The sequence below is a fragment of the Carcharodon carcharias genome, chromosome 8 (genome assembly GCF_017639515.1).
Source record: "Carcharodon carcharias isolate sCarCar2 chromosome 8, sCarCar2.pri, whole genome shotgun sequence".
Taxonomy (NCBI): Eukaryota; Metazoa; Chordata; class Chondrichthyes; order Lamniformes; family Lamnidae; genus Carcharodon; species Carcharodon carcharias.
Window position 1 is genome coordinate 46343397 of NC_054474.1, and position 21740 is coordinate 46365136.

At 45.6% G+C, this 21740-nt stretch overlaps 1 protein-coding gene across 1 annotated transcript in view; it reads right to left on the reverse strand.

The window, feature by feature from the left end:
* Positions 1-21740, reverse strand: part of LOC121281187 (short transient receptor potential channel 7) — a 129607-nt gene that overhangs the window by 23114 nt on the left and 84753 nt on the right. The window contains exons 5-6 of the mRNA XM_041193949.1: positions 14334-14567; positions 6043-6307 (exon numbers count right to left, since the gene is read on the reverse strand). Coding sequence (XP_041049883.1) covers positions 6043-6307; positions 14334-14567 — 499 coding nt within the window. The remainder of the gene's footprint in view (positions 1-6042; positions 6308-14333; positions 14568-21740) is intronic.

Below are 21740 nucleotides of genomic sequence, written 5' to 3' on the forward strand. Positions count from 1 at the left end.
TCCTGTCTTGGAAATATATCGCCGTTCCTTCTCTGTTGCTGGATCAAAATCCTGGAACTTCCTAACAGCACTGTGGGTGTACCTACACCACATGGACTGCAGTGGTTCAGGAAGGCAGCTCACCATCGACTTGTCAAGGGCAATTAGGGATGGACAATAAATCCCAGCCCAGCCAGCGAAGCCAACATCCCATGAATGAATAAAAAAATCTGAAAATGCAATTTAAATCGCAAACTTTGGATGGTTCCGCCATGGTTGCACGAATGGTTACTTAGAAAAAGTTAGAAGAATTAAAACCTCTATTGTAGACACCCAGACTGACCCCACGGGACTCCATCCATACCCCTGATCCCCCCACGGGACATCCCCCCCACACCCCTGAACTCCACCCTCTGAACATCTCACCCGTCACCCCCTCGACCTCCCACCCCCAACCTCCAACACCCCCACCCCGACCTCTGATTCCCAAACTCTTGACCCCCTTCCCCCGGCATCTGACCCCCCCAACACCACCCCACCCGCCCCCCCCCCCCCCCCCCCCCAACGCACCCCCCCCCCCCCCCCACCCCCATGCCCGGACCTCCAACACCCCCATCCCCTGACATCTGATCCCCCCCCACCCGCCCCCGGATTTCTGAAGCCCCACTGCCCCATCACTCCGGATCTCCGATCGACCCCCAGCCCCCTGGACCTCCAACACCCCTGCACCACCCTGACCTCTGACACCCCCAACCCCCTAACCTCTGATTCCTCCATCCCTGATTACCTACCCCCAACCCCTGACATCTGACCCCCTCCACCCACCATCCGAACCCCTCCACCCTCCCACTTACCTTAGACACTTTAACTTCCCCCTGGCCTGTCAATTTCCCTGGCCCTTTAAACTTACCTGCTTTATGGCAGTGTGCCGTTAAAAAAAGGGGTGTAGCCTTGTTGAATCCGCTGGAGCTGCACTTCGCTGCAGGCCCCAAGCAGCTCTGGTGAATGGAAGTGTCAATGTAATTTTTAAGACCAGTTAAGTATGTACTTATAGTAATTCCTGCGGGCCATCTCTTTCCTACTCTAGTTGGAAGTTATGGCCCATTAATGATTCAAGGGGCAAGAAAGTGAAGCTCAGAAGATGACATGTTTGGAAACTGGAAGGGTCCATATTATTTCCTGCCCTACTTGCATGGTGGCTGATGCTGTCTTGTCCCTGAGACACTAGAACACACATTGAGGTGACAAAGATGCTATCGCAGATATGTAAGATCTTGAGCCCTGTGTGGGATACTAAAGTTTAAGTGAGATGAGTGACCCAACCTCGCTCTGTGTTCCAGTCTGGATTGTGGCCAATCAGTTGCTCATGGTCAATGAGTGGATGCCCTTTGGCCTATTAGGAATGTCAAATCTGGTGAACACGTATCAGGCCTTCATTGATGGAATGCCATGTATAATACAGCTGTATCTCCTTCAGTACTGCCTACATTCCCAAATTCTACATTCCCATGTGCTACTCTTGAGATGCAGTGACTGTGATGTGAAGCCACTGAGTTCTGAGCAGCCCTTTAACAATGCTAACTGGCAGCAACAAGAGGTTGGAGAGTGACTACTTGTGTTCCCCCTTCTCCCTCACTGCCATTCCACAGCCTTCCTTCCATTGCCCACCTTGTGTTTGTCATCCCCATCCTCGCCTCACAGCCCACCCCTGGTTGAAGTGCTATTTTCTGAAAGTGGAGTTCTGCCTGACTACCACTCTACAGTGGTGTTCTTGTGGACAACGATCTCAGCCACTGGGAGTAGAAGACCCCTGCACTCCCCAACCCTGGCTGCAGTACTGGTCTGAAAGTGGAGGCCTGCATGAGCACCACAGCACAGTGGTGTTCTTCGGGACAATGCCGGTAAAGAGGAGCAGACCAAGCCCACAGCCCTATCTCAACAAGACCGGCACAGTGCTGTAGCAGGTAGGATATGTATGTTACGAGCAAACTGAGGTCCGACTTGTGCACACCACTCCTTTTCAAATGGGTTTGAGGCAGATGTAATTTCCTTCTGGCGTGACAAGATTCTGGCGAGCAGCTGTTTTAATGAGCATTCATGAGATGTTACTGAATGCAAATTGCGTTCACAGCTCTAGTCGGCGGGATAACTGACCTACCATAAACCCAGCATCGGGAGAATTGCAAGCTGTTTTTACACCGGCGGATTTCCGACTTTTTGCTTACTGCTGGATTCTCCGCTCCTGCTCCCCATGAAACCTGCAGTGGGCAGGATAGGAAAACTCTGCTCTAAGTATTGAAGAAAGATGCCCATAAATTATTTTATTTTCAATGAAAAAACAAAGATTAAGAGAGATGTTTAAAATTTTGTAAATGTTGAGAGGAATGCTAATATAGCTAAAAGTAGATTATGTAACATTAAACTGTGAGCACAAAATTAGGGAGTGTGAGTGTATCAAATTAAGAGATCTCAAGAATAATTTCAAATTGAAAGGAATTTTTCACGCAGTGACGATTATGAATACACCCTCAGCAAACAAGAGCTGAATGAATATCTAAGTTATGAATGTGACTCAGAGTTAAAAAGTTGGTTACAGATGGGGATGTTGAAGGCTGGAATTTTCTGCTCCTGTTGGCCGCGGGCATCATGGAGGGTTGGGGGTTGGGGGTTTGGGGGGTGGGGGGTGGGGGGTTGGAATTCGACAGGGGGGCAGAAATCAGTTTCATGCCATAGCATGAAATCACAGTGGGATCATCCGATGATGTCTGCTACAGCGGTGATAATAATGGGATGCAAAGTAAGGCCAGACTGGAATCGTCCCCCCATGCCCAATTTACCGTTACGCTGGCAGGAAAGCACGTCAGGCAGCATTGAAAATGCTCGGGCTGAGTGTGATGGATGAAGGCTCTGCGTGTGTGGCAGAGTGTTTGCACAAGGCTCTAAAAGGCCCTGCTGCACACACCCTTCTCCCTCCAGATTCACTCTTGGTCCAGCTGCATGCATCTGAAGTGCTAGTGAGGGGATGGGGGGATATAGGGGGAGGACTCACGAAGCCTGTAAATGAAGCTGAAAGTCAACATTGCACATTATTCAGTAAAAGTGAATGTATTTGCAGATTATAAAGTGACCAAATGTGTTCACCTATGCAATCAACTGTGATCAGAATTTCTTAACTCTTCTAGGCATACCATTTCTTCTAAGTGCTGCCCTGACATCCGCAGCAGGGGTGGAGATAGCCTGTGCAATGGTTGGCCCTGTTGCCTCTGATGACTTCAGTGTGCGTCCTCTGGTGAGCCGAGGCCTTGAGGGCCCTCGAGTGCTTTAGTTGTCCTCCTGTGGGCCAGTTGCTCCCTCTGCGGTGGCAGAGGTTGAGGTTGAGAGGGTCACAGGCAAAAGGACTTGGAGGGAGCGGAAAAGCCTCTGAGATTCCTCAGTGGATGACCGAGGGGCATCCGGCTGCTGCTCCTCCTCCCTTTGGGCGCCTGAGGGCCCTCGCCTGATTCCTTGAGGGGAAGGAACACCTGAAGGGACATCGAGGTGCCCCGTTTTCCTCTTGCGTTGCCACTGCAGGAACTCACTTTTGGCTACCGCAGTAGAATGCATCTCTGCATTCTGCTGGACCAGGGCCTCCATGGCATCCGCCATCCTTCCCATGGAGACCTCCATGCATGCACATGTGGGCACCACTTCATCAGAGAGCAGGTAGATGCAGTCCTCCAACTCGCATGCCACTCCATTAGGGCTTCCGACAGCTTTGTGTGATGTGCCCCTGCCTTCTGCTGAGTCTCCACGATAAGCCCCACAGATGACCCTTCCCCAGAAGTACTCTTAGTGCTGGGAGCTTGGCTGAACCTACCTCCTCCTGCAGCGGACATGTGTTTGTGCGGTGACCACCAGATTTTGAACCCAAGCCTGCCCTAGATCTAGGTCCCACCGAGGTGCGTGTCTCTGCGCTGGTGGAGGGTGTGGGTAAGTGCTGTGATGGGTCTTCCAAGCTGTTTATTTTCACCTCTTCCAGGCTGCTTATTTCCAGCTCTTCAATGGAGGAGGAGTACTTTTTGATGGAGGTGAGGAGCTGGATGAAGCTGAGAGACTGGCTGGCTGAGGGTGTCGGTCGCTTGGCAAAGCTCCCTGTGAACCAAAGTAGAGATAACTAGTGCATGGGAACAGAGCCAAAAGCAGGAGAGAGAGAGAGCACTCACAGCTGCATTGAGAGGGATGATGTGGTGCAAGATCCTCACGTGGGTGTTCACCGCTGACCTCACCATCACTGCAGGCATGGTCCACTTCCTCACCAGCCAGTGCCATGGCATGCTCCTCAAAGTGAGTGAGGTGCTTAATGTCAGCCACTCCACTCCCAGTCTGGGACCTCTTTCTCCTGTTGTCAGCCAGCTTCTGCCTGAAAACGGATGGAGAGAGTGAGAGCAGGACGCTTGGCATAGAATGTTTCTATGGTGACCAGAACTATGGACAGGATGAGGACGCAAGCTTGAGAGGATATGAGGCTGATTGAGATGTGAAAGTGTGTGTGAGAGTTAGTGGTGTTGTCCTTGAAACGTGAGGTCCCTGTGGATGTGTGATGGGTTTAGGAGTGTGTGTTGAGAGTGATGAGGTGGTTAACTTATCCTGGCGGGACGGATGAGACCATTCATCCTCTTTGTGCACTGGATGCCTGACCTCCTCTGTGCTCCATTAGCGCTGACTGCCGTTGCCACCACCTCCCAGGCTGGATTGGTGACTCTGGTGGACCTCCTCTGGTCAAAGCAGATGTAGAGGATTTCGCGGTGGCCACCCACTGTGTCCAGCAGGCGCCCCAGAGAGGCGTCACTAAATTTGGGGCTGCTGTGACCTTTGCTTTTGGGACCGTCTGTTGCTTGGAGCAGTCCTGGTCTGTAGACGTGAAGTAGGCTGCTCTCTGATGTGCTTTAATTATGGTGCCCGGGGCGAGGAAGCGCTGAGGGCAAACCTGAGCCCGCCCACCAGCGATCCGGCATGTTTCCTGTAATTGCGTTATTAATGAGGTAGGATGCGCCGGGAAGGGGACGATATGGGGCAAAAATCCGCCATTGCGGCTGATGGGTAAAACACTTTTTTACGCCCGCTACCGCACTTGATGCAAATTTGGGACGATTCACCCTATGTCTTGTGTTGATCCTGATGGCCCCTCAGCTGCTGAAACTATGGAGAAAACCTAATAAATGAGGCAACAAAATGAATGATATATGAAAATGATGCAAGGTTAGGTCAGTATTCTAGAGTTTTCCTCAACTTAGCCTGTGTTGCATGGGGAAACTTTGTGGAATGCTTTCTCAGGAGATGTCAGAGTGAGGTGTCATTAGTCTATCATGAATGCGTTCAAGGGGCTGAATGGTTTTTTATTAAATATTTTTGTATTGCTAATAGATATTTGTAGTCATTGGATTTTTCTTTGCAACAGTAAAATGATTAATATTATGTCCATCAAGACTTTTGTAACATTTTTTCTCTTCATGGTGTTGTTAGTATTTTACGAACATGGCAATTACTCTTAGGGCAGGATTTTCTGGCCCCGCCTACTGTCAACATCATCCGGTCCCGCCGAAAAGTCAATGGATCTTTGGCTGGGCCGCCAAATATCCTCCGGTAGGTCCCGCCACAACGGGGCCAGAAAATCCCCGCCTATTAGAGTGGGAGGAGAGGGACGTAATCTTCCCTAGTTTTACAGGACTGGGAGCTACCGGCAGTCAGAAACTTTGGTTGTGAATAGATTCTTTTTCTTTATACTTGCTAGTGCCCACAAAATAGTCGTTTCTACAATAGGTCATATGCAAATATGCAGTTTAATGAATACCAGCATGTGACAAGCAACAATGTCTGAATTTTAATAAATGTAGAGGTAAACTGGAATTTCATTTGCCTTATTGAAATGTTGGCTGCTTTTTTGTGGAGCAAATTTGCATAGAATATAGCAAAAAATGCTTATGCCAGTGTTTATCATATTATTGCATAAAATCTGCTTCTGTATAAAATCTGTATAAAATATTAATTTTTATATTATGAAATGAGAACAATGCATTTACTTACGTTGTAAAGGCTGGATTATACTTTGCTCCCAGATAGTAGGAATAAAGATTGAACATTCCAATCATGAACGCAACAAATACCATAATGAATATGACCATGAACTTGAAAATGTCTTTCACTGTCCTTCCAAGGGAGATCTGCAGAGGACCAAAGCTTTCATTTGCTGGTAGAATGTAAGCAATTCGGGAGAAACTTAACACAACAGCGATTGCATAAAGTCCTTCTGATATGATTTGTGGATCAGATGGAAGCCACTTGTTCCTAGCTGGGAGAAAGTGGGGGAGAAAACACATATCTACTGAGAAATAAATCCTGGAGCTGACAAAGAAATAAATATGTAGGTTAGACAAAGTTATGCCAATGAACACTGCATATTTCATTATTAATGTGGAAAAGATTAATAACATAGTAGAACTGTTCCTGAATCCATTTCTTCTTAGTAAATTTATATTGAATCAATATTAGTATCTCTATACTTAGTCATGGAAGAGATTTTCTTAGTTTATGAAATATATCCCACGTGCTGGAAAATCAAAGTTTGCCGACTTAGGGATCATCTTTTATTTGTTGAGCTGTGGTGTATACTGTTGTTATGCTGTGTCAATTTGTGCCATTGACCATAATACTAATACATTTGAAAACACATTAGTAATAATATTTTATGAAATGTCACTTCGAGCAGTCAATCAGAAAGTTGTTGCATGGAATGGATTAGTGAACCAGACTCTGATCGAACAAATATAAGGGATCTGGAGAATGCAGACACTTCTCTCAATTATTGCAGTGATTTTCATCTCTCTACTGTGTCATTTTTCACTAAGAACTCAGGTGGTGAGACTTGGCCTATAATCTAAAAGAATGGAACTGGACAGACTACCTGGCATCGACCTACGCACCGGATACAAAAATGGCAAACTCAGCCCTGTCGGCCGTGCAAAGTCCTCCTTACTAACATCTGGGGGCTAGTGCCAAAATTGGGGGAGCTGTCTCACAGACTAGTTAAACAACAGCCTGACATAGACATCCTCACGGAATCATACCTTGTAATGTCCCTGACACCACCATCACCATCCCTGGGTATGTCCTGTCCCACTGGCAGGACAGATCCAGCAGAGGTGGTGGCACAGTGGTACACAGTCGGGAGGGAGTTGCCCTGGGGGTCCTCAGCTTTGACTCCAGACCCCATGAAGTCTCATGGCATTAGGTCAAATATGGGCAAAGAAATCACCTGCCGATTACCACGTACCGTCCCTGTCAGTAGATGAATCAGTGCTCCTCCATGTTGAACATCACTAGGAGGAAGCACTGAGGGTGACAAGGGTGCTGAATATACTCTGGGTGGGGGACTTCAATGTCCTTCACCAAGAATGGCTCGGTAGCAGCACTACCGACTGAGCTGGCCAAGTCCTAAAGGACATAGCTGCTAGGCTGGGTCTGCAGCAGGTGGTGAGGGAACCATCAAGAGGAAAAAACATACTTGACCTCATCCTTACCAACCTGCCTGCCGCAGATGCATCTGTCCACGACAGTATCAGTAGGAGTGACCACCTCTGTCCCCGTGGAGACGAAGTCCTGTCTTACACTGAGGATACCCTCCATCATGTTGTGTGGCAATACTGCCTTGCTAAATGGGATAGATTTCAAACAGATCTAGCAACTCATCTGGGCATCCATGAGGCGCTGTGGGCCATCAGCAGCAGCAGAATTGTACTCAACCAGAATCTGTAACCTCATGGCCTGGCATATCCCCCACTCTACCATTACCACCAAGACAGGGGATCAACCCTGGTTTAATGAAGAGTGCAGGAAGGCCTGCCAGTAGCAGCACCAAGCACACCTAAAATGAGGTGTCAAGCTGGTGAAGCTACAACACAGGACTGCTTGCATGAGCATAAACAACAAGTGATAGACAGAGCTAAGTGATTCCCCAACTAACGGATCAGATCTAAGCTCTGCAGTCCTGCCACATCCAGTCGCGAATGGTGGTGGACAATTAACTTTCTGGAGGAGGAGGCTCCACAACCATCCCCACCCTCAATGATGGGGGAGCCCAGTACACAAGTGAAAAAGATAAGGCTGAAGCATTTGCAACAATCAGCCGAAAGTGCCGAGTGGATGATCCATTTCGGTCTCCTCCGGAGGACCCCAGCAACACACATGCCAGTCTTCAGCAATTTGATTCACTCCAAGTGATATCAAGAAATAGTTGAAAAATTGGATACTGTAAAGGCTATGGGACCTGACAACATTCCAGCAATAGTATTGACGACTTGCGCTCCAGTACTTGCCACACCCCTAGCCAAGCTGTTCCAGTACAGCTACAACATTGGCATCTACCTGGTAATGTGAAAAATTGCCCAGTTCTGTCCTGTACACAAAAAGCAGGACAAATCCAACTAGGCCAATTACTACTCCATCAGTCAACTTTCGATCATCAGTAAAGTGATGGAAGGGGCCGTCAACAGTGCTATCAAGTGGCACTTGCTTAGCAATAACCTGCTCACTGACGCCCAGTTTGGGTTACCCAGGGTCACTCAGCTATTGACCTCATTACAGCCTTGGTTAAAACATGGACAAAAGAGCTGAACTCTGGAGGTGAGGTGAGAATGACTGCCCTTGATATCAAGGCAACATTTGACCGAGTGTGGCATCAAGGAGCCCTAGCAAAACTGAAGCTAATGGAAATCAGGGGGAAAATTCTTCACTGGTTGCTGTCATACCTAGCACAAAGGAAGATGGTTGTGGTTGTTGGAGGTCAATCATCTCAGTTCCAGGACATAATTGCAAAAGTTTCTCAGGGTAGTGTCCTATGCCCAACCATCTTCGGCTGCTTCAGTAATAACGTTCCTTCCATCATAAGGTCAGAAGTGGGGATGTTCGCTGATGATTACACAATGTTCAGCACCAATCGCAACTGCTCAGATACTCAAGCAGTCCATGTCCAAAAGCAGCAAGACCTGGACAATATCCAGGCTTGGACTGACAAGTGGCAAGTAACATGTGCGGTACACAAGTATCATGCAATGACCATCTCCAATAAGGGAGAATTTAACTGTCACCCCTTGACATTGAATTGCACTACTATCACTGAATCCCCCCCTATCAACATCCTGGGGGTTATCATTGATCAGAAACTGAACTGGACTAGCCATGTAAATACTGTGACTACAAGAGCAGGTCAGAGGCTAGGTATCCTGTGGCAAGTAACTCACTTCCTGACTCCCCAAAGCCTGTCCACCATCTGCAAGGCACAAGTCAGGCCTTCCTGCACTTGCCTGGATGAGTGCAGCTCCCACAACACTCAAGACAGGACAAAGCAACCCGCTTGATTGGCACCCCACCCACAAACATTCACTCCCTCCACCATCAACGCACAGTGGTAGCAGTGTGTACCATCTACAAGATGCACTGCAAGAACTCACCAAGGTCCTTAGACAGCACCTTCCAAACCCACGAACACTACCACCTAGAAAGACAAGGGCAGCACACATGGGAACATCACCACTTGGAAGTTCCCCTCCAAGTCACTCACCATCCTGACATGGGAATATATCGCTGTTCCTTCACTGTCACTGGGTCAAAACCCTGGCACTCTCTCCCTAACAGCACTGTGGGTGTACCTACACCACATGAACTGCAGCAGTTCAAGAAGGCAGCTTACTATCACCTTAAGGGCAATTAGGGATAGGCAATAAATGTTGACCTAGCTAGCGCTGCCCACATTCCGTGAATGAATTGAAAAAAGCTCAGTTGTCTTACTATTTTCTTTTTCTCTCCCTTTTTCTCTCCCTTTCTCATACATGGGGCTCTTCTTTTCTCACAGGATCTTTGGTAAATTTTCATCAGCTCATTCATATGCTCAGATTGAAGAAAATTCATCATTTATATACAGACTTAAAACTGCATTCAAAATGAAATATTCTTTATTGATCTCTGATGGCAATGGATAAGAACGAGGTTAGACACTGATGTGATGTCTCACATGATTGAATAACACAAAAACTGAACTGTGGTTGTTAGGAAGTATATGCATGTAATGTGTATCTCTATAAGTAAATACTTATAAAAGTGTGCAAATATTAGCTCCAGTTCTATCCTTCAATGGGCTTTCTGGAATATAACACACCAAGGTTACCTTTCACTACTTTGAACCTGTGTTCCCTTGTCCTATTTCCGCAATATGATTGAAAGTAATATTCCTGATATACCAGTTCCACACCATTTACTATTCTGTATACTGATCTAAAAGGCCAGATGTTCAAATGCCCGCAGGTTTGAGATCTGGTGCAATAGTATTCCAAAATCGTAGTCCCTGAGGTCGAGCATCCCGACACCTCTGGGGCAGTTTGAAAATTTCAAAGGGCTCGCGGGGTTTGGGAATGGGAAATCTGCTTGTTGTCAAAAAATGGCTCATGAGCTGCCTAAGCTTAGCTGGTGCAGAATGTGATTTTTAATCTTAGTTTCAATGAACATGAACAGGTTGGTGCACGTTGGTGCCTAGCTGTTGGGAACATCGGAAAGTTCACTTGACTTTATGTAAGACTAATTTTTGATGGGCCAACAAGGGCCGGGTCCAGTGCTGTACCTTTTCTGTGTTTGCAAGGCCATTTTCCTCCATGTTCCAGCTCCTGGTCTTCTGATGAGCTGCCTGCTGTCTCTGGCAAGGCAGCGGTAGCCCCCAACATGCTTGCTGTTTGCCTTTGTCGGTGGGGTCAGCCAAGCTATACTCCCACTTACTGGAGGCACTCAGCGCCACTGACTGGCTGCTGAACTTGCTTCCTGCCCTATTCGGGCATTTGAATTTAGAAATAGTGCTGCAAGAGTGACACTGTTGAGGCACAGCATTGGGACACAGACGGAATTCATCCAGGTGTCAGGTAGCAGACCCGCTTTGAAAATCCAACCCAAAAATCACCTCTCCGACGCCTCCATCTGGTTTGAAGAGTCTAAGTTTCATAAATCTTCCCTCATAGTGGATTTTTGGATGATCATTTTCCAAAACTCTATAGATTCTGGAATGGTTCCTGAAGATTGGAGGGTAGCAAATCTCACCCCACAATTTAAGAAGGGAGAGAGAGAATACAGGGAACTACAGACCTGTTAGACTTACATCAATAGAAGGGAAAATCCTAGAATCTATTATAAAGGATGTGATAAATGGATACTTGGATAATCATGATCATATGGGCATAGTCAGCATCGATTTGTGAATGGGAAATCATGTTTGACGAACTTGTTGGAGTTTTTTGGGGATGCCACTCATAAAATTGATAAAGGAGAGTTGATGGACGTAGTATACTTGGATTTTCAGAAGGCTATTGATAAACTCCCCCACAGGAGGTTGATTTTTTAAAATTCATTCATGGGATGTGGATTTCACTGCTGGGTCAGCATTTATTGCCCATCCCTAATTGCCCTTGAGAAGGTGGTGGTGAGCTGCCTTCTTGAACTGCTGCAGTCCATGTAGTGTAGGTACACTCACGGTGCTGTTAGGAAGGGAGTTCCAGGATTTTGACCCAGTGACAGTGAAGGAACGACAATATATTTTCAAGTCAGGATGATGAGTGACTTGGAGGGGAACTTCCAGGTGGCGGTGTCCCCATCTATCTACTGCTCCTATCCCATGTGCTTTTATTTTGCTAATCCGGGGATTAGCAAAATAAAAGCACATGGGATAGGAGGCAATATACTGGCATGGATTAAGGATTGGCTAACAGGCAGAAAACAGAGAGTAGGAATAAACGGGTCATTCTCGCGTTGGCAGGCTGTGACTAGTGGGGCACTGCAAGTATCAGTACTTGGACCCCAGCTATTCACAATATATGTCAATGATTTGGATGTAGGGACCAAATGTAATATTTCCAAGTTTGTGATGATACAATGCTGGTGGGAATGTATGTTGTGAGGAAGATGTAAAGCGGCTACGGGAGGATTTAGACAGACTTAGTGAGTGGGCAAGAACATGGCAGATGGAATATAATGTGGAGAAATGTGAGGTTATCCAGTTTGTTAGAAGGAACAGATGTGCAGAGTATTTCCTAAACGGTAAGAGATTAGAAAGTGTAGATGTACAAAGGGACCTGGGTGTCCTTGTCCATAAGTCACTGAAAGCTAACATGCAGGTGCAGCAGGCAATTAGAATGTTAGCCTTTATCACAAGATAATTTGAGTACAGGAATAGCGAAGTCTTGCTTCAATTGTATAGAAGCTTGGTTAGACCGGACCTGGAGCACTGCCTGCAGTTTTGGCCCCCATACCTCAGAAAGGATATTATTGCTTTGGAGGGAGTGCGATGAAGGTTAACTAGACTTGTTCTGGGGATGGCAGGACTGTCTTATGAAGAGAGATTGGGGAAACTGGGCCTGTGTTCTCCGGAATTTTGAAGAATGAGAGGTGATCTCATTGAAACCTACAAAATACTTAAAGGGATAGACAGGGTAGATGCAGGTAAGATATTTTCCCTGGTTGGGGAGTCTAGAACCAGGGGACACAATTTCAAAATAAGGGGGAAGCCACTTAGGACCGAGATGAGGAGAAATTTCTTTACTCAGAGGGTTGTGGACCTTTGGAATTCTCTACCCCAGAGGGCCGTGGGAGCTCAGTCATTGCGTATGTTTAAGATAGAGATTGATAGATTTCTGATTAATAATGTAAAGAATTATAGGGATAATGTGGGTAAAAGGCTTTGAAGTGTTCAATCAGTCATGATCGTATTGAATGGTGGAGCAGGCTCGACGGGCTGAATGGCCTTCCCCTGTTCCTATCTTCCTATCTTCTTACTTCAGACCCTGACATTTGGGATCAGCTTCATGACTTTTCTGTGCATTGCCTCCAGCACCTAAATGTCCCTCTTGTTTCTTGTCCAGAAGAATGAGACACAGTATTCAAACTGTATTCTGACAACTGTACAGTATAGTATGACCATGACTTTCTCTGACATATCCAACTACTTTTGGCTACGCATTCTATTAACATGGTTGAATGCTACTTTGCATTTGTTGGACAAGCATCAAGCTTGCTAAGACACTCCTGTGTCTTTTTCTATTTCATCCATTGCCATTTCAACAGAGTTCACAGAATACATGCGTTGTTTATTTTCAATCTGCTGTACAGCAGGTAAATACAGCAGCCAATTTGTACACACTAAAGTTCAACAAATGAATGACTGATCAGATAGAGTTAGCATTTCAGGGCAATGATCTTTTGTCATGTCTTATTACAATATTAGAAATGTTAACTCTGTTTCTCTCTCCACAGTGCTCCCAGACCTGCTGCGTATTTCCAACATGTTCTGGTTTTATTTCAGATTTATAGCATCCGCTGTACTTTGCTCTTGTGGACTGGATAGATGGTGGGTCTGCGTGATGGCAATTGTTTACCTAGAAAAGTTGTTCAGGGCACGAGGGGCAGGAGTTTTAGGTTGGTGGGTGCCTGCGATTGGCGGGCCTGGGAGTGGCCGGAGAACGGACCCCCGACTGTGATTTCACGCTGGCTGGCCAATTAATGGCCAGCCAGCGTGAAACACGTGCTGAAAGGCTCAGCGCTGCCGGGGTGAGGGTGGAAGGAGGGCGAACGCTGAGCACGGAATGAAAGCTCCCTGAAGGCAGAGAGCTGCTTCAAGGAGCTGAAGAATTTAAAGGCAATAAAAAAAGATTTTAAAATTCCAAAACAAAAACCCCCACATCAGAATCAATCCTATCCAAACATTTTAAATTAAAAAAAAATTAGTATCGGAACTCCATCCCGCCTGTGGATGAGGTTTCCTGAAAAATGCAAAGGCCACCTGGCCAATTCGCCCACCTGCCAACTGTAATGTTGGACGGGCAACGAGAAATCTCAGTTCATTACCACTTTAGTGGCCTTAAACGAAATCTTAACTGTTGGCGGGCACACTTCCGACTCTCGCGCCAACCGAAATATTGCACAAGTGCGCCATCCTGCCATCATCGTGCGCTATTTGATGCTTGAGAGGGTTGGGCGTGTGTTCTGCCCATGGATTCTTTAATGTCACTGCACGGGCCTTAGTTTAATGTGTCATCACAAAGATGGATTATACCACAAGGTGGCACCCTATAAGCATATATGGTCTGTGACAGAATCCATGGAGTTGGATAGAAGTTGCCATATAAGTGAGATTAAGCTATCTTGTATGGAAATGAATTAAAATTGAATCATAGGAATCATTTACTTTATATAGTTTTGAGATTTTAGGCAAATCAAAAAGTATACCTTTTATCATGCTCCATGCCAAAGGAATGCAGCAAGTAAAATAAACCAGAAATTCAACTTACCATAAGTGAAGTATGCAACCTCTGGGGGCAGTGATGCCTTGGTGAGATCACTGGCTTTTACATACATATCTACATACAGTTGTGCTTCAGAAGCCTTTAGAAATGCCATAAACCTTGCAGTGAATGAGGCAACAAAGATCGACAACATCCCGAAATCTAGAATATTCCACAGATGCATAACGTATTCTTTGGGTCCTTCTGCCCACAATTCTTTGCATTCTGTCCATATCATACCTGAGAGCAAGAAATTTCTCTTTATTAGAAAGCCCTGACAAAAGTGTACTGCAGATTGCAACATGTAAGTCCACCCAGCATATAACATGACGCCATTTTTCCGGCTACAAAATCATATGCCTTTGCATTTATCCAGCCTATAAGGCAACCCACTTTTCAGTCATGACATGCTATACCCGCATTAATTTTTCACACCACAAATGCATGTATCAATTACTGGTACTTTATAACTGGGCACAAAGGATCAAGTAGGTGATGTGGGTTGTGTTCGAAGATGTGTGGGAGTTTAAACAAACCTACACAGAGCAGACCCCATGTGGTGAATGGGCCCAACAATTATAATTACAACTGGGTTGATATCTCAGTAAATGGAGGCGGGCCTTTTAACTTGCCAGCTTCATCATCTGGCTGCCTCCATTGCTGCCTTCGGCTTGCCTCTGGAGGTGGCAGGCCTGCCTTCAGCCCATATCCACCTCCCCAACATGAAAATAAGGCAGCCGGGCCCCTCTGGGATGGTGGAGTCAGGCAATTTCCCGATTCCTGAAACCCATCTCCTCAATGAAAATCTGGCCCTTAATCTTAGGTTGGTCTTAGGCCTACTGGTTGAGGATCTGCTCTGAAATCCCCATCCTAGTCTCAGGGGAGAATTTAGCCCTTGTCGGGTGGGCTTGGCAGGGGCGGCCAGGAAGCTGATCACCACCTGTGACCGGGACCGGACTGCGATTTCACACTGGTGGGCCAATTAAGGCCCACCCAGCGTGAAATGTGAGCGGCAGCACTGCCTGTATAGGCAGGGGGAAATGCGAGCGTGAGTGCACACTTGCAAGTTTTCCTTGAGGCACAGAGATGCCTCAGGGAGATGAACATTTTTCTGAATCTAAAATAAAGATTTCAGGATGTAATAAAACATGTCACCTCCAGTGAAGCCCAACGCAAACTGGAGGAACAACATCTCATCTTCCGACTAGGCACTTTACAGCCTTCCGGACTGAATATTGAATTCAACAACTTTAGGTCTTGAGCTCCCTCCTCCATCCCCACCCCCTTTCTGTTTCTTCCCCCTTCCTTTTGTTTTTTCCAATAAATTATATAGATTTTTCTTTTCCCACCTATTTCCATTATTTTTAAATATTTTTAAATCTTTTGTGCTTTCCCCACCCCCACTAGAGCTATACCTTGAGTGCCCTACCATCCATTCTTAATTAGCACATTCGTTTAGATAATATCACCAACTTTAATACCTATGTGTTCTTTTGTCCTGTTGTTTGTGACATCTTTTGATGATCTGCTTCTATCACTGCTTTTGCCTACAACCACACCACCCCCTCCACTTCTCTCTCTCTCTCTTTCTCTCTCCCCCCAACCACCGCCCCCCACCGCCGCCACACCTTAAACCAGCTTATATTTCAACTCTTTCTTGGACTTGAACTCAAGTTCTGTCGAAGGGTCATGAGGACTCGAAACGTCAACTCTTTTCTTCTCCCCCGATGCTGCCAGACCTGCGGAGTTTTTCCAGGTAATTCTGTTTTTGTTTTGGATTTCCAGCATCCACAGTTTTTTTGTTTTTATCCCCTCAGGTGACTCTGTCACATGAGCAGGGACGTGTTATAAATGAGATGTAAAATTTTTTGTTTTATTTTTATTTGCTGTTGGAAGCCTCATCCTGCCCGTGGATGAAGTTTCCTAAAAAGTGTAAAGGCTGCTCGGCCATTTCGTCTGTCTGCCAACCGTAAGGTTGGATGGGCAGTGAAAAATGTAACTTAATTGAGACTTTAATAGCCTTAACAGGCCTTTTAAGTATCGCGAGTGCGCTGCCAATTCCCGCGTGCACCCGTCAACTGAAATATCACGAGACTGTGGGTTAACGTCAGGACGCTCACCCGACATCAACTTGTGTCATTTTATGCTCGAGCGGGTCGGGCGCTGCCCACCCACTGAGATAAAAATTTTGCCCTCTATGTTAGGAGGATTATTTAACATATTAGATTTTGTGGAATTTTTGTTTTTATGACAAAAGTGACATCTTTGGGGCCTGACTGAAGTTGTTATCATGTGTTATGATACATGACAAGCTAAAGTAATTTATTACTACTGCATAATTCATGCAACATGTGCATCTCATAGCATATTATAATATATCATGCATATCCCAGCAATTCATTGCTCAAAAATATCCTGCTATTACTAAACTGTAACCTAGGAAATGAAAGTACCAAACAGCATTCAATAGGATATATTATTGCAATAATCTCATCCTTTCTTTAAATTACATCAAGTTGCCTTTCATAACTTTAGCTTGAGTGATGAATAATAGTTTAAAACAAAACTGCAGAGAGAATTTTAACCCATTATACCCTGGGGGAGAGTGGGCGAGGTGGTGGTGGAGGCCTTTAAAGTGGAGAGTTTAGCTGTACTGCCCTCTTCATGGTATAATCGCATTGACCACCATCTTAACTGTATCTGCAGTTAGGTGTTGGGGCACCCACCGCTAGCAAAGTGAGGTCTCACAAGTTATGTAAATTAGCACCACCTTTTGTCAATTAGACCTGACTAGATTTTAACTTGGATCTGATTGGGGGAAGCTGCCACAAGTTTCCAGCCAAGCTGAAACAGGTCAGCAGCTGACAGGAGGATGGGGAGGTCCTCCAAGGTAAGTGTCAGACTTTCTTTTGTGGGGGCAGAAAGAGCAGGGGTGACCCTGTGAGCCTCATGAAGTAAGCTGCAACTTCCCTCCTTTCCTGGACTCCTCTGTTTGGTCTGGAGATCCCACTGAACCCTCTCCCCCGCCTTCCCACAATATAGCTGCTTCCTGGTAAGCTGTCTGCTACCTCTGGCCACCTGCTTGGAATTTCCACTTCTCCCCTGTGCCCAGCTGACCCTTTCTGCCCATTTCATGTGGGTATCTAATTGGCGGCATGTGAAATGAGGCCCAAGAGGTAAGTTAATCAATGTCAATTAAAGTCAGGAGGATAAAGGGAAACATCACATCAGAATGACAGTATTTCGGGGAACCTTCAGAAAGACTCAAAAGCTTTGCTGAGGCTGAAGAAAGCAGAGAATAAGAAGTCACAAGCAGAAATGAAGAGAAAGGTTACAAGGTGTAGTCATGTGCCTGTTGGCAAATGATGGAGCAGCCCAATATATGATGCCTGTTTGGCTACTGAAATGGAGGTACAGCTCCTGGACGTAGAGAGGTTGCAATAAACATTGTTATTTGTGCCATTTCACCACACTGTTCCTTCAGGAGGTGGTAGCAAGCTAATGGCTGCAGCCAACTGGTAGGCCTAGAAATTTGCTCACAGTTCTACCATCTACAGCCCCATTTTTTCTCATACTCCCCTCCCCGCATCCCTTCATTTTTTGTACAATCACAGGCAGTACACTCATCCATTCTCCTCCTATTCTTATATACTGCACTTCCTACAGTCAACATTAGTGCAACCCTCACTCTTCCACACTGAAAAACTTACACACTTTGTCGCCTAAAAACCAGCCTGTGATGTGATGCCCCAGTTGCATTAAAGGTGGCACAGAGGACTGGCATAGGATAAATAAATCATGACTGCTGCCAGCAACTAGCCATCATTCTTTGCCTGTGTTCACAACAAACTAGATGTTAGGGGAGGGAAATTCCTTTCTATTAAGAAAGATGCCAGGTTGGCAATGTGCATGTAGTCTATGATACCTGTCTTCTTGGGGAAGGCAGCAATGTGGGCAAATCTAATTCTTATCCTGCTTTACCCTATCAATAGGAATAGAGTTGCAGGTATTGTCTGCACAGGAGTGTTGTGTTTGACTGCAGCAGAGAGCTTCAGTTGGAGATTGGTGACTGAGGGAGTTTAAGGGTTAAATTCTATCTAAAGTCTAGTCTTTCTCTAATTTAGCAATTAATTAAAAGGTTGCTGTTAGGGTTGGAAGAAGGTGAGTTTTAGACCAGAGAGGAGAGGCCAGTGAGAATGGTATAAAAGGGTGCAAGAAACAGAGGACGAGACCGGAGAGGAGAGGCGTACCCTCAGGACCTTCAGGCGGTGGAGGTCGAAGTGACGTCATGATTCAAAAAGTGTTGCAATGCAGGGGAGGCAGCTGATTGGTAAGTAGGGTCTACTTCTATCTTTTCTACTAATTAAACTGCTGCAATCCATTAGCTTAAACAAAATAAGGTGAGGGCTTTGGACTGTAGTGAGAGTCTTTGGAATGAAGTAAGGCCCCTAGTGTAGTTAGTATTCTTTAAAGGGAGTAACTAATAAGCTTAATCTAAAGGGAAGTCATGGCAGCAGAGCTCGCTCCCGTGATATGCTTCTCCTGCATTATGTGGGAAGTCATGGACACTTCCAGTGTTCCTGGCGACCATGTGTGCAGGAAGTGTGTCCAGCTGTGGCTATTGGTTAATTGCATTTCAGAGCTGGAGCTGTGGGTCAATTCACTGTGGAGCATCTGCGATGCTGAGATTATCATGGACAGCACGTTCAGTGAGGTGGTCACATCGCACTTAAAGACTGAACAGGTGGAAAAGGGCTGGGTGACCCCCAGGCAGAGTAGAGGAAGGCAGGTAGTGCAGGAGTCCCCTGTGGCCGTCCCCCTCTCTAACAGATATATTGTTTGGGATACTGTTGGGGGAGATGACTTCCTGAGGGGATAGTGTGGTGAAATGACACAAATAGCAATGTTTATTGCAACTACTCTACATCAGGGGAAAGCAGCAGAAGCCAAGAAGAGTGGCAGGGTTATAGTGATAAGGGATTCAATAGCAAGGGGAACAGACAGGCATTTCTGCGGCTGCAAAAGAGACTCCAGGATGGTATGTTGCCTCCCTGGTGCCAAGGTCAAGGATGTCTCAGAGAGGCTGCAGGGTATTCTTAAGGGGTAGGGCGAACAGCCAGTGGTCGTGGTACATATTGGTACCAACAATATAGGTGAAAAAAAGGATGAGGCCCTACAAGCTGAAGATAGGGAGTTAGGATGTAAATTAAAAAGTAGGACCTCAAAGGTATTAATCTCAGGATAATTAGCAGTGCCACTTGTTAGCAAGAATAGAAATAACAGGATGAATACGTGGCTGAAGAAAAGGTGTAGAGGGGAGGGATTCAGATTCCCGGGACATTGGGACTGGCTCTGGGGAAGGTGGGACTAGTACAAACAGGATGGGTTTATCTGGGCAGGACCGGGACTGATGTCCTGGGGCGGACGAGGTGGGGGGTTGGGGGGGGGGGGGGGGGGGGGGGGGGGGTGGTTGTTTGCTTGAGCTGCGGGGGAGGGATTAAACTAGTATGGCAGGAGGTTGGAAGCCTGAGCAGGGAGACAGAGGAGGGGGAGGATTTCCTGGACTGTGTACGTGATGGTTTTTTTATACCAATGCATTGAGAAACCAACTAGAAGGCAGGCTATCCTAGACTGGATATTGTGCAATGAGAAAGGATTAATTAACAATCTTGTTGTTCAGGGTCTCTTGGTGAAAAGCGACCATAAAATGATAGAATTATCCATTAAGATGGAGAGTGAAGAAGTTGAATCTGAAACTAGGACCCTGAATCTAAATAAAGTGAACTATGAGGGTATGAGGTGCGAGTTGGCAATGATGGTTTAGGGAACCTTACTTAAAACGTTGACGGTGGATAGGCAATGGCTAATATTTAAGGAACGTATCCACGAATTACAACAATTATTCATTCCTGTCTGGTGCAAAAAAGAAACAGCTAAGGTGGCTCAACTACGGATTACAAAAGAAATTAGGGATAGTATTAGATCCAAAGAGGAGACATATAAAGTTGCTAGAAAAAGCAGCAAGCCTGAGGATTGGGAGCAGTTTAGAATTCAGCAAAAGTGGACAAAAAGATTGATCAAGAAGGGGTAAGTGGAGTATGAGAGTAAACTTGCAGGGAACATAAAAACTGACTGTAAAAGCTTCTATAAATATGTGAAGAGAAAAAGATTAGCAAAGACAAATGTAGGTCCCTTACATTCAGAAACGGGGAAATCATAATGGGGAACAAAGAAATGGCAGAAGAATTGAACACATATTTTGGTTCTGTCTTCACAAAAGAGGACACAAATAATTTCCCAGAAATGTTAGGGAACAAAGGGTCTAGTGAAAGGCAGGAATTGAAGAAAATCAGTATTAGTAAAAAAAATGGTGCTAGAAAAATTAATGGGGTTAAAGGCTGAAAAATCCCCAGGGCCTGATAACCTGCATCCCAGAGTATTAAAGGAAGTGGCCCTGGAAATATTGAATGCATCTTCCAAAGTTCTATAGACTCTGGAGCAGTTCCTACAGATTGGAGGGTGGCAAATGTAACCTCACTATTTAAAAAAAGTGGGAGAGAAAAAGCAGAGAATTAAAGACCAGTTAGCCTAACATTGGTAGTGAGGAAAATGGGGAAAAGTGGGGACTATTATAAAAGATGTGGTAACAGAACACTTGGAAAACATTAACAGGATTAGACAAAGTCATCATGGGTTTATGAAAGGGAAATTATGCTTAACTAATCTACTGGAGTTTTTTTTGTAACTAGAAGAATAGATAAGGGAGTGCCAGTGGATGTGGTGTATTTGTATTTCAAGAAGGCTTTTGATAAGGTCCCATATAAGAGGCTAGTGGGCAAAATTAAAGCACATGGGATCAGGGGTAATATAATGACATGGATTGAGAATTGGTTGACATACCGGAAACAGAGAATGGGAATAAATGGGCCTTTTTCCAGATGGCAAGCGGTGACTATGGTATACCGCAGGGATCAGTGCTTGAGCCCCAGCTATTCAGGATATATATAAATGACCTGGAAGAGGAAACCAAATGCAGTATTTCCAAGTTTGCTGACGACACAAAACTGGGCAGGGATGTGCGGAGGTTGCAAGGAGGCTTCAGGGCGATTTAGACAAGTTGTGTGTGTGGACAAACACATGACAGATGCAGTATAACATGGATAAATGTGAAGTTATATGCTTTGGTGTGAAAAACAGAAAGGCTGAGTATTATTTAAATGGTGATATATTGGGAAATGTGGATGTACAAAGGGTTCTGTGTGTCCTTGTATACAAGTCAATGAAAGTAAACAGGCAGGTGCAGCAAGCAATTAGGAAGGCAAATGGTATGTTGGCCTTCATTGCAAGAGGATTTGAGTTTAGAAGTAGGGGTGTTTTACTGCAGTTATACAAGACCTGGGTGAGACCACACCT